General features: G+C 41.9%; 1 protein-coding gene across 3 annotated transcripts in view; it reads right to left on the bottom strand.

Moving 5' to 3' along the window:
- Window positions 1-9,251: 9,251 nt before the first annotated feature.
- The window catches only part of PIEZO2 (piezo type mechanosensitive ion channel component 2), a 395,935-nt gene continuing 389,868 nt past the window's right edge, over window positions 9,252-15,318 (bottom strand). For all 3 annotated transcript variants that reach the window (XM_040696651.2, XM_025147821.3, XM_046938004.1), the window contains 3 exons: window positions 14,000-14,079; window positions 12,495-12,675; window positions 9,252-11,604 (listed from right to left, as the gene is read on the bottom strand). In XM_040696651.2, the coding sequence (XP_040552585.1) occupies window positions 11,352-11,604; window positions 12,495-12,675; window positions 14,000-14,079 (514 nt within the window). In that variant the 3' untranslated portion in view covers window positions 9,252-11,351. The remainder of the gene's footprint in view (window positions 11,605-12,494; window positions 12,676-13,999; window positions 14,080-15,318) is intronic.

The following is a 15,318-nucleotide window of genomic DNA, read 5'->3' as shown; positions in this document are numbered from 1 at the left end:
AGGGGGACTCCTGTTTTAGATCTTGATGTTGATCAGTGCTCAACATTTCCTATGGCCTGGAACGTGAATCGCATCAATTCTTGATAGTAACAGTCTGGAAACTCGTGTTAGTGATTACTGCTGGAAGGGGTCAGCTTCCACGCTTTGTAACGCAGCACGGTCGGGTCTTGTAGGCAATCTTTTCTATAGTGGGTTGTAGGAGGGTGGCTCAGGGAGCAAGAATTTGTAAGCTCGAGTGCTATGTGCACAACCCAGGCTATGAGACCTTGAAGCTGTCAAAGCAGGAAGAAAAACTGAGGCTTCAGTTAAGATAAAGGGGTAGCTAGCCTGGGAAGAGATCAAGACAGTGGAATGCGAAGAACAGTGAAAAAAGCCGTGTGATGATTAATGCTGTACCAATAGCTAACGAGCAAGACGTGTGATTTCTGTGTGCTAACCAATTATAAGTTGCCGTGTGTACCTGTATTTCTGTATAAGTATGTGCTGATTCGGGCAATAAAGTAGGATTAGAAGTTTCCACCATTACTTCTGTGAAGACGCGTGGATTCATTCAGGCCGCCTTCCTTGAGTGGGTATTTTATTTTTCCTGCTGGTGGTGTTCTCAGGATGTGTGCATGATGCGGGACCAGGTGCAATAGTGCATCAGCAAGAACAGCTTCCTGAATGACTACAGCGGCTGAGTGAGTCCTTTGGTCCTTTTTTTCCTGTTTGTTTCATTCATTTATCTATGACTGTGGCTATTGCAGGAGGTAGCCAAGTGAAGAGTGGATGAGCTTGCGCAGCATGCACGAGGGAGTTCAGCTGCACTTGTTTACTGGTTGGTAACAGCTTGGAGGGAAGGTGAAGGTCTAGGAGTGCCTTCCAGAAACTGAAACAATCAGGTGCTTGCACTGCAGCTCAGTATTTGGTTGCTATTCCACTGGCTGCAGGCATTTTCTTTCCAAAAAAATGAAACTGTGAATTGTACTGCAGTTGTCACCCGAACCAGCACTCTTCTGGTTTTATATGGAAGTGGGTTATAAGTTACAGTTGTTTTGGGAATCCACACTTCAGACTTTTTACTTCTGTAAGTCTGATTTCTCAATCTGATTGTTCCATTAAGCATATAAACTGAATGAGTCTATAAATACCTGTGAGTAAATGTCTTAATTGTTATGTCAACAACATAAGCATATATAGCTTTTTAAACTGCATGAAAGTTCAAATCTTCCTCCAAGTGGCTTGGAATCTAGCTATACAAATGAAAAACTTCTTGCCAAGCCTTACTTAAATGTAGCACACATTTTTTATTACCAAAAAAAAAAAAAAAAAAAAGAGAAGTGATTTGCCAAGGTTTTATTTTTCCTCCATTAGGTGACAGCATTAAAACAGCATTAAAACACAACTACAGAGGTGGCAGGAGAAGGGGAGCCCCTGTCCCTGTTCCACAGCCCATCTCCGGTAGCGTCTGCCTGTCTGAAAGCTGAGTGCACCTGGATCAGGACCTGCTCTCCATCAGTCTTGGCGCCCTGGTGTCAGCAATGCTAGGTACCCCAGCAAAGCTGGACACTTCTGTGATCACGAATAGCATCTGCAGAGTTAATGCAGAGTCCCAGTGAGCTATGTGGACGCGCAGCTGCCTTGGTCACCCTAAAGAGCCATCCCTCATCTCACCCTCCCCAGTGCTATCCCATCAATTTCTTCTTCCCTTTTTTTTTTTATTGTGGGGCTTATACAAGGTAGGAGTTACTCACATCACAACAATATGGCAGTTTACGTCTGTTGATGGAATTCAACTATAGCCATGGGAAACGAGCTTTTGAAAGTCATAAACTAAGAGTGCTGGCTCAGGCTGACTCCCAGTGTCTGAATCTTGCTAAAGTGCAGCCAAATTGTGCCGCTGATTTGGTTCAGCAGTCCTTGATCTATTTTGATCCGTCTCGATAGCTTTCATAAGCACAGGTTGGGAAAACTGATGAGGAAAAAATAAAAAAGCTTTAGCTCAAAGTAAGCAGCAAGATGCAGTGCTCTGAGAGCTGGCAAACCTCTGTGCTTTGTGCACCTTCCAGATGAATGTATAATTGCAAAGGAAGAATGTTTTTGGAGATAGGTGTTGCCAGCTGAAACAGAAAACATGTTTCTGTAAACAGCAGTTGTTACATTTGATTTTTTTTTTTTCACAGAATTAAAGCTGATGTTCTTTTCTTTAACAGTCCCTTATGTTTCTGCCTGGTCACCCTTGTGTCTTTTTTCCATATTACCTGTTGCCATAATATCCAAGTAACGATGCCAACACGATCTGAGATGAGTGAAACTGCACGTTGCCGTGTGTTTGCCTTTAACTTGGACAAAGAAAATATGAGAGAAAGCTGCACCAGATGTCTGCAACTAGCAGGGCTGAGAACTGTGCTTGGGTGAGGGTATTCATGTACACGGCTTCAAGTCTGTCCCAAAGCCTCCTCCATTAGCACTTGGGCTCCCTGCCTATTCGCTGGAGAGAGGTGCCCAGTTCAGAGCATGCCTGAGCTGGCAGTCTTCTTGGTCCTCAGCATATATGGAACATGAGCGTAAGTGTTAATTGATCAGCCTTCTTTCCTCAGCAAAAGTTTGTGTATGAGTGCACGTATATTGCCTTGTTTTTTTAATCTTACTAGAACTTTTTGGGTTGAAGAAGAAAAAGAAGTGCACTTTCAGAATTTCACTGTTTTCTGAACGCTTAATCTTGTTGTCCATGTGGATGTTCTGCCTTGGAGATGACCCATATGCCTTAAAATACTTTCCTCTCAGAGCAAAGACAGGTAGAGGAGTGAGGGTTGTTATTATGGCCCCTGGGAACACCAAGAGTGGACTTTTTGAAGAACTTTCCCTCCTTTTGTTACCTGTAGTTGTGATCTGAGAAATCTCTCCCAAAAAGTGAAAAGCCAAATATGAGCACATGTTTTCTACTTCTAGATACTGTGTTGAACTGCGGCCTCAGGTGCCAGTAAAATAACTGTCCTTTCTTGTCCATGTTAGGAACAGTTTTGGGACTCTATTAGATGAAGTGCTATAGTATTGTGCTTACAACTGCTTACATATTGAATGGTTCTGCTGGAGAGCAGTACATGGCCAAGAACAATAAATTTCAAAATGACTATGCTGTCTATGAAGACCTTTAAGAGAAGCTAATTCCTTTGCCTCTTTCATGGTAAATACACCTGAGCTGCAAGGCAGAAAAAACTTTATGTCCTTTCATCTTGGTAGTGTTGGAGTGCTTGAGCCGGCCTGCTCCCTTCGGTCCCTTCATCCTTTTTCTAATAGCTTGTGCTTTTGTATTTGGGAATGAAGAAAGCCGCAGCATTCTGGGCTGAGCTGCAAGGAAATACTCCAACTTATTGCTCAGAGGTAGCTGGCGGGGAAGATGCCATCTCTGTTGCTTTTGAGGCTTCCTCTTTTGAATCATAGAATCATAGAATTGTTTGAGATGGAAGGGACCCTTAAAGGCCATCTAGTCCAACTCCCCTGCAATGAACAGGAACACCTACAGCAGATCAGATTGCTCAGAGCCCCGTCCAGCCTGACCTTGAGTGTCTCCAGGGACAGGGCATCCACCACCTCTCTGGGCAACCTGTTCCAGTGTCTCACCACACTAATCATAAAAAACTTCTTCCTTACATCCAGTCTGAATCTCCCTTCTTTTAATTATGAAACCATTTCCCCTTATTGTATCACAGCAGACCCTGCTGAAGTGTCTGTCCCCTTCTTTCTTACAGTCCCCCTTTAGATACTGAAAGGTCTCTATCAGGCCTCCATGGAGCCTTCTCTTGCCCAGACTGAACAGCCCCAGCTCTCTCAGCCTGTCCTTGCAGGGAGGTGTTCCATCCCTGGGATCCTCCTCTGGGCATGCTCCAACAGGCCTGTGTCTCTCCTGTGTTGAGGACTCCACATCTGGACGCAGTACTCCAGGGAAAGTCTTACCAGTGCAGAGGGGCAGGATCACCTCCCTAGACCTGCCAGCCACACTTCTTTAGATGTAACCCAGAGACTTCCCCTGACTGCCACGACTTCAAATGTCACTGAAAGTGGCTTGGTGACTACATCAGTCAGTTCCCTCAGGACTCTGGGATGCATGTCATTGAGATTTATGGGTGTTCAGGTTCCTCACGCGATTGTGAACCTGATTTTTGCTTGCTTACAGCTGGAGGGGCACTGTTCCCACAGCCCCCACACAGGAGCCTGAGATCAGTGCGTGGGTGTTAGTGAGCCTGGCCAGAGGAAAAAGGACAAGGCTTTAGCCTGCAGATGTAGAAACGACTTCTCCAGGCTGCTACACTGTCGGCTGTATCAGTGTTGATCCTACAGAGCTCAGAAGAAAGCAACACCCTCTCTTTGGGCTGTTCTTCTTTCTTGGTGCTTGCAGCCTCTGGCCAGGACATTTTGAGTAAACACACAGCACAGGGAGCACATCCCTGCATGCCTTTGGAATGGATCTGGGGACATCTGAACCCACATTCAGTCAGTTGAGGTCAAGCATGGGAAAGGATGAGCAGGGGAAAAGAGAAATGCCACGGCTGCATTCTGAGCAACCACCTTCCTTAGGCTGCAGCACGGAAGACTCAGCATCTGGTCAGAAACCCTGGTGGAGACCAGCACCCTTCCTGTCATTTGGACCCTGACCAAGACCCCCGATTTATTTCTTTTTTTTTTTTAAGAAGTTGAAAGGAATTGAAGTAGCTACAGAAATCCCACAGCCCTGGGGAAATGGCTGTGGAGTCTGTTTAGGCAAAGCAAGCAAGAGAAATATTACTTCATCATCAAAGTACTAAGTATGTGTTTTGAATCCACACATCATGAGCTAATTACCAGATGGGCCAAACAGAACAAAAGAAATAGCTCGAATGATAAACATCAAAAAAGGATGATTCGAAAAGCCATCTGAAATGCATTTTGTCTCCTTGCTCACACAAATGACCTTCAGTCATTTCATTTCACATGGCTGTATCTTTTGCTCTGTGAGATTTGCTCAGTGTTTCACTGGGGCCACTTCACAGAGGTGCCATTTCCAAGGACAACTCTTGCTTGGTCTCCATTGGTGATCTGTGCTCAGCGCAACAGCAGGACCCTGTCTGTGGGGCACATCACTTCAGGATGGAGAGGGCTGAAACCCTCACGGAGGAGCCCAGGCTCACTAACTTTGGCTGCTCTTTAGCAGGCCCCTGGCAGCTATGAAGTCATGCAGATATTTAGGAGGCAGTGAAGGGGATCTAGGTGCTGAAACACATAAGACTTGGTTGGGGACAAGGGACAGGGGGCCCAGCAGTAAGTGCCATCCTGTTCTCATTCATTAGGCACAAGGAAAAGTGGGAGCAGAGTCAAGCCATGCAAACATGACAGTTTTTGTCCTATAAGCACCCCTTTGAAGCACATGTAAGTAATATACCTTATTTGGCCTGGTTGGACTTTTTACAGCACAGCAATTGGTAGATAGATAGAAACATTCCTTCAAGTTTTTCACATCTATTTGTTCCTCAATCTCTTTTCTTTCTTTCTTTCTTTTTTTTTTTTTTTAACTTCCCCTTTGAATGAGATGGCCAAAACCAATTCCATCTGTATTTCTGCTCATCTCTAAAGAAGTCAACAGCAATGAGCATTCCGTGCTCAGCTGATGGTGAGCTACACACCCAGAATGAAAACAAGAGAAAGCATTAGTGCATAATCCCATTTGCCTTTTTTTTTTTTTTTTTTTTTTTCAGGCCAGGTAACATGGTTCTGTATCTGCAGCTCATCCTTATTCTGTGATACCATACAGGGGACAGTGTGATTTTGGACTTCTAACAGTGACTTTGGACTTCTGTGGCAATACAGTCATGTACCTTTCCGGACAGTAAGATATCATGAGATATGGCATATAATGAGGTTGTAGGGGGTTGTGCAACAATGAGGTACTATTACTACATGATGCCATGCAGAACAGCAGCAGCTTTACAGCATTGCCCAGGGATTAACCAGTTTAGCAAGTCAGGAATAACCATGAATTTTTTGATTACACACTGGGAGGTGAGTGATTTGCCTCGTCACACAAATGAGTGGGATTTTTGGGATGCTCAGTGCTAACACGCTTGTTGTGCTTTCGAGGCCAACAGCCTAGCATTAACTTAAAAAATACCATTGCTACCACACACACATACAAACATTTCTACAGCAAGACTGAGGAGAATGATCTGCAGCTGAAATTTGCTTATCCGGCTGCTTTCTGAACAGTTATGTCAATGCTATGGATAAAGACAGCATGAGAGTAAATGCACGTGTTGGCTGGGAATGAAAACTTGTTGGCCTTGTTGTCCAGTTCTGGGGCCAACACAAGAAGGACATGGAGCTGCTGGAGCAGGTCCAGAGGAGGGCCACAAAGATGATCAGAGGGCTGGAGCATCTCCCCTAAAAGGACAGTCTGAGATAGCTGGGGCTCTTCAGCCTGGAGAAGAGAAGAGGGGGCCATATAGCAGCCTTCAAGTACCTGAAGGGGGCCTACAGAAAAGCTGGGGAGAGACTTTTTGTAAGGACATGTGGCAACAGGACAAGGGGAAGTGGCTTCAAACTGGAAGAGTGTACATTTAGACTAGATATTAGGAAGAAATCCTTTATTGTGAGGGTGGTGAGACACTGGAACAGGTTACCCAGAGAGTCTGTGGATGCCCCCTCCCTGGAAGCATTGAAGGCCAGGCTGGATGGGGCTGTGAGCAACCTGGTCTAGAGGGAGGTGTCCCTGCCTATAGCAGGGGGTTGGAACTAGGTGATCTTAAAGGTCCCTTCCAACCCAAACCCAAACCATTCTATGATTCTATGATTCTCCTGACCACCAGAGGTCCAAGAGATCAAATGCTAGTGGTGATCCTGCTACCTTGGAGTAAAGAAGATAAGAGAAGAGGGACTTTTGTTTCAACTCCTGAAAGGGCTAAAGAAGTGGCCAACAGAAATGCTAAGTCTTAGGTTTGTCTCATTTTCAACCATACCTTGGGAGTGCAGTCTTAGTTTTCACTTGGAGAAAACTGGTCATCATTCTTACCATGAAATTTAATCCCAAATTCTGTAAGAAAAAATATTTTGGCAAGTGAAACTTGAGTTTATTTATTTATTTATTTATTATATTTTATATATGCATATATATATTTGCATGGAAATTGGGAAACAGAAAGAGAATTTAGGAACTGGGAGATCTAGATAGAATATATTAGAAGCTTCAATAAATGTGATGCCACCTCTTTGGTGATGCTGTTTTCCTAGTCTTCCTAAACCAGACTATTTGAAATGGCAGGAAAACTTTACCAAATTCACAGTCAGCTCCTTGTCAACCTTACAATTGGCTGCAAAAATGCCCACAGTATTCAAATGGGTGCACCTGCTCTGCCTTACCTGTTAGTATGGTTTGGTTGGATGAGAATAAATGGCCTTGAGTCCATGTCCAACCACATTTGTCACTGAGGGATGTCCAGGGTGGTGCTTGCCACAGCTGCGTGGTCATTGTATGACATGCTTTAGCTAAAAAAAAAACCTGACTGTAGTGAGAAAAAGTTCAGCACAGCCTGTAGTGTGTCAGGGCAGCCAAACTTGCAGCTATGGCCAACTGGATCATCTACAGCATAGTACTTGATGCTTGCTGCAGGAGCCCCCTGGGTTTACAAGGGAAAGGGGCAGCGTGAGAACATGTTTTCTGTGAAGGTTGTGATGACAGCTGGGAAGGGCTACCGGTTGTTGCTCTCACTTCTTCCAGATGAAGAAAAAATACCACTTCATCTTTCATCTCAATAAAATATTGGGTTAACAAAAAAGAGAAAAAAGCAGATGCTATGGTTTGAAAGGTGTTTGTGGGAATGAGACATAAGGAAGTATCTTGGGCTTCTCTCTTGGGCCCCTCATCTGTGTGCCTTTTTACTGTATAGGAGTGGAGCTAAAGCAGAAACTGTCCATGGAGAGGCCCGTTTTCATCTGCTTTAATTCAGTTTTATTCATTTAATTGCAAAAGAGAATGGTAACTAGGGACATCTTGGTAGTGTCTCAGTAAGGTTTTCTGGAAAGCAAGCATTCAGGAAATGCTCCTTGGAAACACACCTTGGGCAGAGTATTCACCACATCTGTGAAGAACTCAGAGTGTCAGCATTAGATCTCATCAGTCTTGGCCTCCTCTCTCCTTGCCTCCTTCTGCATCTTCAAGGTCTGGGCCTTGATGTACACCATGCTATCATTTCCTAAAGAAACAAGGCATACTCAGTGAGTGCTTGTGGCAGCACTTGGAAAGCAGCCTTCAGGAATAATTCTAAGGCTGAGGAACCAAAAACTCTCTGGACTCTTGTTCCAGTGTTTGACTACCCCCATGGTAGGGAAAATAATTTTCTTTATGTCTAATCAGATGCTGCCCTTGCGTAGCTCCGTAGCCTGGCTCCTTCTGTGTGCCTCATGATCAGCTAGTTGCAAGCTCCAGTATGTTTTTAAGGCTGAACAAGCCCAGCTCCCTCAGTCTCTCCTCACATGTTCTGTCCAGCCCTCTGCCAAACTCATGCCTATATGACAGAGTCTTTCTATCACTGGGGACTCCAAACCTGGATGCAGTTCTCCAGATGTGGTCTCATAAGTGCTGATTCGAGGGGACTAATAAACTCCCCTGACTTGCAGCTGTGCCTTTGTAAATGAGCTCACTGTGCTGCTGGCTTTCTTTCCTTCAGGGGTACACTGCTGTTATACATGCAACATTCCCCTTCACCCCTCTCCTCCCTGCTGGATTTTTTTATTTCAAAGATGTTTGAAGCTCACTAACTGCACGGGATGAGTTGATATCAGATGCAGAACTTTGCTTTGCCTTATTTGTACTTCATGAAGCACATGGCAGCTCATGCCTCCAGAATCCTTAAAACCCTTTGAAAAGCAGTCGTGCCTTCCATTTTATCAACTTCTCTCCTCTTTCCCCAGAAGGGAAGTTGACAAATATACATTATAACCAGCCCCAGACTTGGCGTGGTCCTCAATCACAAACACAAGAGAGTATGCTCTGTGTTGTCCTGCAGACTGTTAGTAAAGACATTGAACGGTAGTGGCCCCAGAACTGATTCCCTAAAGGATGTCATTAGAAAGTAGCTGGCAGTTCAGCTTTAGCAGGATGGTTGGATGGAGATCAGCAGTACAATTTCCACCTGTTGCAGTCCCTTATCCAGTCCATAGCTTGCCAATTTGACTGTACGTTGTTTTTAAAAACCAAAACCAAACCAAACCAAACCAAACCAAACCAAAAAAAAAAAAAAAAACCCACAACAGAAGAACACTTTTATTTTCAAAGTTTGATTGATCCATGAAAGAAAGGGCAGAACATTTCTGCAAAGCTCAAATAACTGTACAGCTGATTCCGCAGAGTTTTCTCACCAGAAAGTAAGTGCCTGTTTGTTAAAGAGAGGAAGCCAGAAAGTGAGCCAAGTCCAACTATGGCCAGTATGGTTCTGCTGCTGGTACTGGTACTTTCAGAACCACATCACGCCCTTCACACCTCTCTTCCAGTGTTGCCTCCTCAAAATCACTGAACGTACAGATAAGGATCCATCTGACCACAACGAGTCTCTGTCTGATCCTACATCAGGGCTGCCCTGCATATTTTGTTTTTCATTCACAGGTTCTACGGAAGAAATGGAGCAAAACTCTCCACCAGGGAATGCTGCCAGCTTTCCATTACGCTTAGAGGAAATCAGGTCGCCTTCCAGTGAGTTCCAGTCACCAAATTATTTTATTGTTACAATATGATGAAGCGACTTTTATTTTGTGCACTTCATGGTGCCCAAAATGTTAGTTTTCACAGTATAGAATGGATGTGACAGCATTTGTCATGGAAGCACTGAGTAGAGTATGTTGCAACTTCATTCAATTGTGCTGTTTTATGAACTTCTGCAGTAAAATGTGCCAGCAAATTATGTTGTATTATTTTTGTTCTGGCGATTAACTAATTATTCATATAATAAATACCAGCTAACTACAAGAAAGAGATTTATTTGTCACAGACTTAGAAGAATGTCAAACTTTTCCCATTTCATGTAAAAAGGCAGAGGAAAAAATACTTCTAAAATGACTTTGCAACACGTGCTTTATTTTAAGTCATTACTGAATCAAAACTACACAGTATACCCTTTTAATATACCTTACTCACTCAATGATTTTTTTTCTCTCAATAATTTTTTTTTAACATGGAATGAAATCTACATTGCAAATGTAAATTTTCATGCTACAATGATCTCTAATGAGCCATTTGTGTCACTAATAATAGTAATTTAAGAAAAAAAGGCCACTTTTCAAGCTCATATGCATGTCTATATTTGGGAACTTAAAAAAAAAAAAAAACCAACAACCCGTCTCAGATGTAAAAATGTGACTTGGAATATGTAAACATTTTTCTATACCTGAAACACTGGAAGAAGAGTATCAGCCAACAGCAAAACAATGGTTGCCTTAAGTCATCGAAATGGGAAAAAGCAAGTCATGGGGAGCAGAGAGAAGCACACACTATTCAGTTTTTAAAGGATTATAAGAAATGAAGTAGCTCCTTAGGTCATTGAATTCACGTTCTTTTCTCATCTAACAGAAAGCAGTAACTCTGAAGAAAATGGCCTAGCAGAACATCCCAATATTTCACCATAATTATTCTAGCCATTAGTTACCCTCGACGAAATGTCAAGTTTCAGTTGCTGTTTTTTTTTTTTCCTGAGTCATTGATGTTTGGTGGAAATGTTTTCTGTGACTGTACAAATAAAATAAGGCATTTAAAGAGATTGTAACTTGTATCCTTTCTGCTAGCAGAGGTTTGTCCACGGTGTCCTTTGTACATCAAAATCTCTGCTCTTCTACAAATGGGTATGGCTAGAATGTCTTCAGTTCCCACTGGGGCCCTGGGTCTTGGGTGTCCTGAAGGCTAGTCACCGTCCCATTACTTGTAGCTTGAAAGTCAGTGACGTACAACAGCATATTGCACAATCCAATCTATATGACTCCAGAAAAAGTTAGAAAGGTCCTCTGGAGTCATTTGTAGGTTCACTCCTTTCCTTTCTCTTTGAGGGTAATTATTGTCTGGAAAATTAAATTAGCCAGACAGGGATGCAAACTTTTTGCTGATTAAGTTACAAAGCAGTCCCCAGACTGTAGAGGAGTGCACGTTAAAAACAGCAAATCATCCAACTTTCTTCACTGTTGATCCTTAATTTGAAAGGCAGCATGGACTCCAAAGGCCGTAGCTTCCAGGACTCCTTCAGTGAAAAATGATCGCTACCTAACTATAAAAGGCTTAGCTCTTAAGAGAATATTGTGCTTTTCCTTTTCTTTAAAATTCAGATGAAATCAACTTGATTTGCAGTGTGACACCAAAGAGATCAATTAGTTTTTTCCCTAGTCCACTTGATCATAGTCTCTGGTGAGCGATACAGGAAGATTAGTTTGGCGTACAGGTCTTCTTCTAGTTCCAGTTCTCCAGTCTCTCGTACTAAGAAAATGTCAGTACACAACTTCAAGATTCGGTCTACATTGGGTAGCTCCTCAAACATGATGGAGTGAGAAATCCCACTGAAAAACTCACGGACGAACTTCCCTATCACCAGGACGACTGACGCGTATAGTCCCATGATGCTGAAAAGAAAGAAAGGAAAAAGTTCAAACGGTGCCTTGAAAGAGGATCATCCAAATCAGAGAGAGCTCATCTACATGGTTAAGTACAGTCTGTCAGCAGAGTGAACACTGATTTCTGTTTAGGATCCTGCTTCTTCTGTGCTGTAGGTTGAAAGAAAATAAGACCTCTTCCAACACAAAAGAAAGCTGAGAACACACACAGTTGAAGCTCAATCAATTTAACAATCGATCAGTTATGATGGTAGTCTTGCATCTTGTCTGCTACAGCTTGGAAGCTGTAGGGAAATCTCAAAACTTCTGGCTACTAAATGCAAGCGATCTGTCAGATCTCACGTCTAATTCTTTTTATTAAAGTGTGCAAAAGTGGTGACAGACTAACAATTGCCTGAACTTGCAGGATAAAACTCTTATGAGGAGCTCTCCGAAGGATGCTGGAAGGGAACATCTCTCAGGAGTCACAGTCTCCCAACTTCCTCTGTATATGGAGCTGTATTTCATAACAGCTTCAGACAGAGTCTTGGCTGCTAGCATGAGATTGGGAAGGTTGCCAAAACCGATCAGTTTGGGCAGAACTGAACTTGGCTTTTAGTTAAATGAACATATTTTGAACGATTTCATTTGAATAGGAAATTGGTGCAAAGGGCACTTCTCTTGCTTTTTTTTTTTTCCCAATGGAGTGTGGATATGAAAGGGCACATCATTCCTTAAAAATACAATGTATTCTGTAGATAACAGTAATAGATGTGAAATTTTAATTCTCACAGAAGCCCTTTTCTGGAGTTTCAAACATTAGAACAACAAAAAAGAAATAACATACACCCACAAAGCAAATGAAGTCACCTTCTATCTCAACTACAATATTTTAATTTTATGTGTAGATTCCTTCTTACCCATATCCAGCCAAGAATCCAAGGCTTGGAGGACTGACTTTATCACTGAATATGAAGAGTTCAAGGCTCTCTTCATTTGTTTTGTATCTTTTTCCAAGCTGATTCAAAACCCACCACTCACGAACTCCCTCTTCAGACACATTTTTGACCAGGGAAACTGTGATATTTTCCCATCTGCAGTCTATTGAAAAGAGGAAATGTTAACAGGTATACCAAAAACTGCAAAAGTCAAACTGATTACTCTTAGATGCTTTGATAACTTGTGTGATAAAATAATGGAGCCATGTAGGAGTAGAGGTTTGTTATAACTCTCTTACAACCCCTTTTGCAGTATTTCTGTACAAAAGTACAGTCCATCTAGACTGCTATGGTTTTCCTTCCACTAATCTTATGTAAATGATCTGACATCAGCTACATTTTCTTCTGCATACCTGTCAAGTTATTCAAGTATTTTCAAGCCAATGAGTCAATAACAAGAAGTACGTCTACATTTCAGGCCTAAAGAAGCACATTTAAGTATTTTCAACCAATAACAAGCAGTATGTCTACATTTCATGTCTAAAGCACGTTTAACTTGGAGGGATAATAGTCAGCTTTGATATGTCAAAGTGAAACTACCACTTTTTGGTATAAAAGATATATCAAGAAAAGCATATGGTTTTCATTCATACTGATCACACAGACAGGAGTTGAACTCTGGCTCATCTGCTTTCTGAGGACTCTACATTATCAGTGTATACATGAAGGTGCATTATAAGAATCCCAAAGAGGTGTTTTTAGGACGCATAGTGACTAACAGTGAAGCACTGGTAACTTACTGCTACAAGTAAATCTACATTCAGTCTCATGAATTATTTTTCAACACATGCTCACTCAACCTTGAACAATAATGCACTACACAATGAGCAAGAGAACACCTCTGAGTCAAATTTAACCTCTGTTGAGAAAGGCATTCTTAGTTAAAGACTTTTTCCTACTTTTCCAATCCAACAGGTTTTGCATATGTATGTATGTACACATGTACATACTCGGCATGTCTCTGAGTATCTAGACATTCTGTTTGGGTACTTTGAAATTCAATTATTTATCTAAATTGTATTCTTTGGAGTCAATAAGGAGGAAAGAACTGAAATCAATCATTCAACGTCATTATTCAAGCTGATTAATTTGCAGACATGTAGTGCTAGTATTTGCAGTAAAGTTTTAAAGAGACGCAGAGGTGAAACTTGTCAACACTTTCTTAGAATAGAAGGGAAAGCAGTTTCTGAAAGCAGACTTGAAGGAAAAGAACTGTACTTTAAATCTGTAGACTCCTTGATGTTAAATACAAAGCTAAGGTATATCCGAATGCATTTTCTGCCTTGAACTCTCATCTTTCCCCAAGCCTGCAGTCATCAGGTAGAAACAACTGTAAGAATATTTCAGTCCAAGGTGCTCCATAACAGTTAGCAGTGGTGTTGCACTTTTTTCAACTGCACTCTGTTTTCCATGGCCCGGATACATACCTGTCAATAGCTGCTTTATGGGTTTTGCCAGAGAATCACTAGGAGCCTTGATGTAGTATGGATACACTGTTTCTAATGTTCTGGAAAAAAAATGAGAAAGCAAATATTTCATATTTTTATACCTCTAAAATAATTCAGAAATACCTAACAGGGCTATACACAGTTCCCAGTAATTCTTGGCTTAAGCTCTGATTTTATAGTGTTCAGATGTCACATCTGAAAGCTAGCTGGATTTATTAACTACGTTCTGTCAGTACTTCAGCAGGGAGCTCCATCCATAATGTCCCCTTTCACACACCATGAATCCCACACACCTGGGGCATATGTGTTTGCAAGGAATGTAGGATTTATATTTTGTTCGCCTTCTTAACAAAGCTGCTTTTATAGTCAGCTGTATAAGCAGCACAAAGAAAGGCAACACATCACCAGTAATAAACAAGCTAGGAAAACATGTAGTGAGAATATTTATTACTTCAGAATTACAGAATGTTTAAATAATAACATCTGAAGAGTCAGAATTCTTCCTAGAATATTTTATTGGGAAATGTTTTCACAGTTTGTATAATCTGGAGGATTTCAAAATAAAAGGAAAGATTTTTGTGGAAGTTCCTTATTGGACTCAAAATTGAATCATGTTAAGTGGGATAAATTATCAGCATCCAGAGAGAATTAAAAAATGCATTAATTGCAGAGATGCTGCCCTAAACTTTCCCTCAAGTGAATGAAAAATTCTAGGAAAGAGGAGCTCTCAGGGAAGTCTTCTGACACTGCTTCATTGCATAGGCAAAGCTATTGAAGGAGGCCAATTTAAAGCCTTTGTGATCAGGCCCAGGGGGCGGGTAGAAGCTCAGCAGCCAAAGTGCCCCAGTACAGCTGTGGCAGAAAACTCCCTGCAGAACTTCTCACATGGCTGTCAGTTTCCACATACATTTTTTCTTTGTGACAAAGTTAAAGATGCTCAAATTAACAATATTATTACAACATGGGTAAATACAGCTCTGTCTTCCATGTTACTGCTCGTCTTCTGCAAGGAGAGAATTACAGATGGATTGCATCTTCCCACAAAGGAGAAAAACCTACCCTCTTTGTCACTACATCGCCCTAGGAGATATTTCTGTATCCTTACAGAGCTAAGAAAAAATCAAAAATCTATTTTAAATGCAATGATCAGATGTGCAGCAGCAGTCTCCAGTTTCTTCGGGTGTACAAGTGTGAGTGGGTGCAGAAAAAGTGCTGTGCATCTCACTTCCACCTTCTAAGAGGGACAAACTAATCAGAGTTTTCACTCTCCAGCTGTCCTCAGCTTTAACTTTACAATT

This window comes from Gallus gallus, chromosome 2, assembly GCF_016699485.2.
Source record: "Gallus gallus isolate bGalGal1 chromosome 2, bGalGal1.mat.broiler.GRCg7b, whole genome shotgun sequence".
NCBI lineage: Eukaryota > Metazoa > Chordata > Aves > Galliformes > Phasianidae > Gallus > Gallus gallus.
Note: the sequence above shows the minus strand (reverse complement) of the source record. Positions and strands in the feature narration are given on the sequence as shown.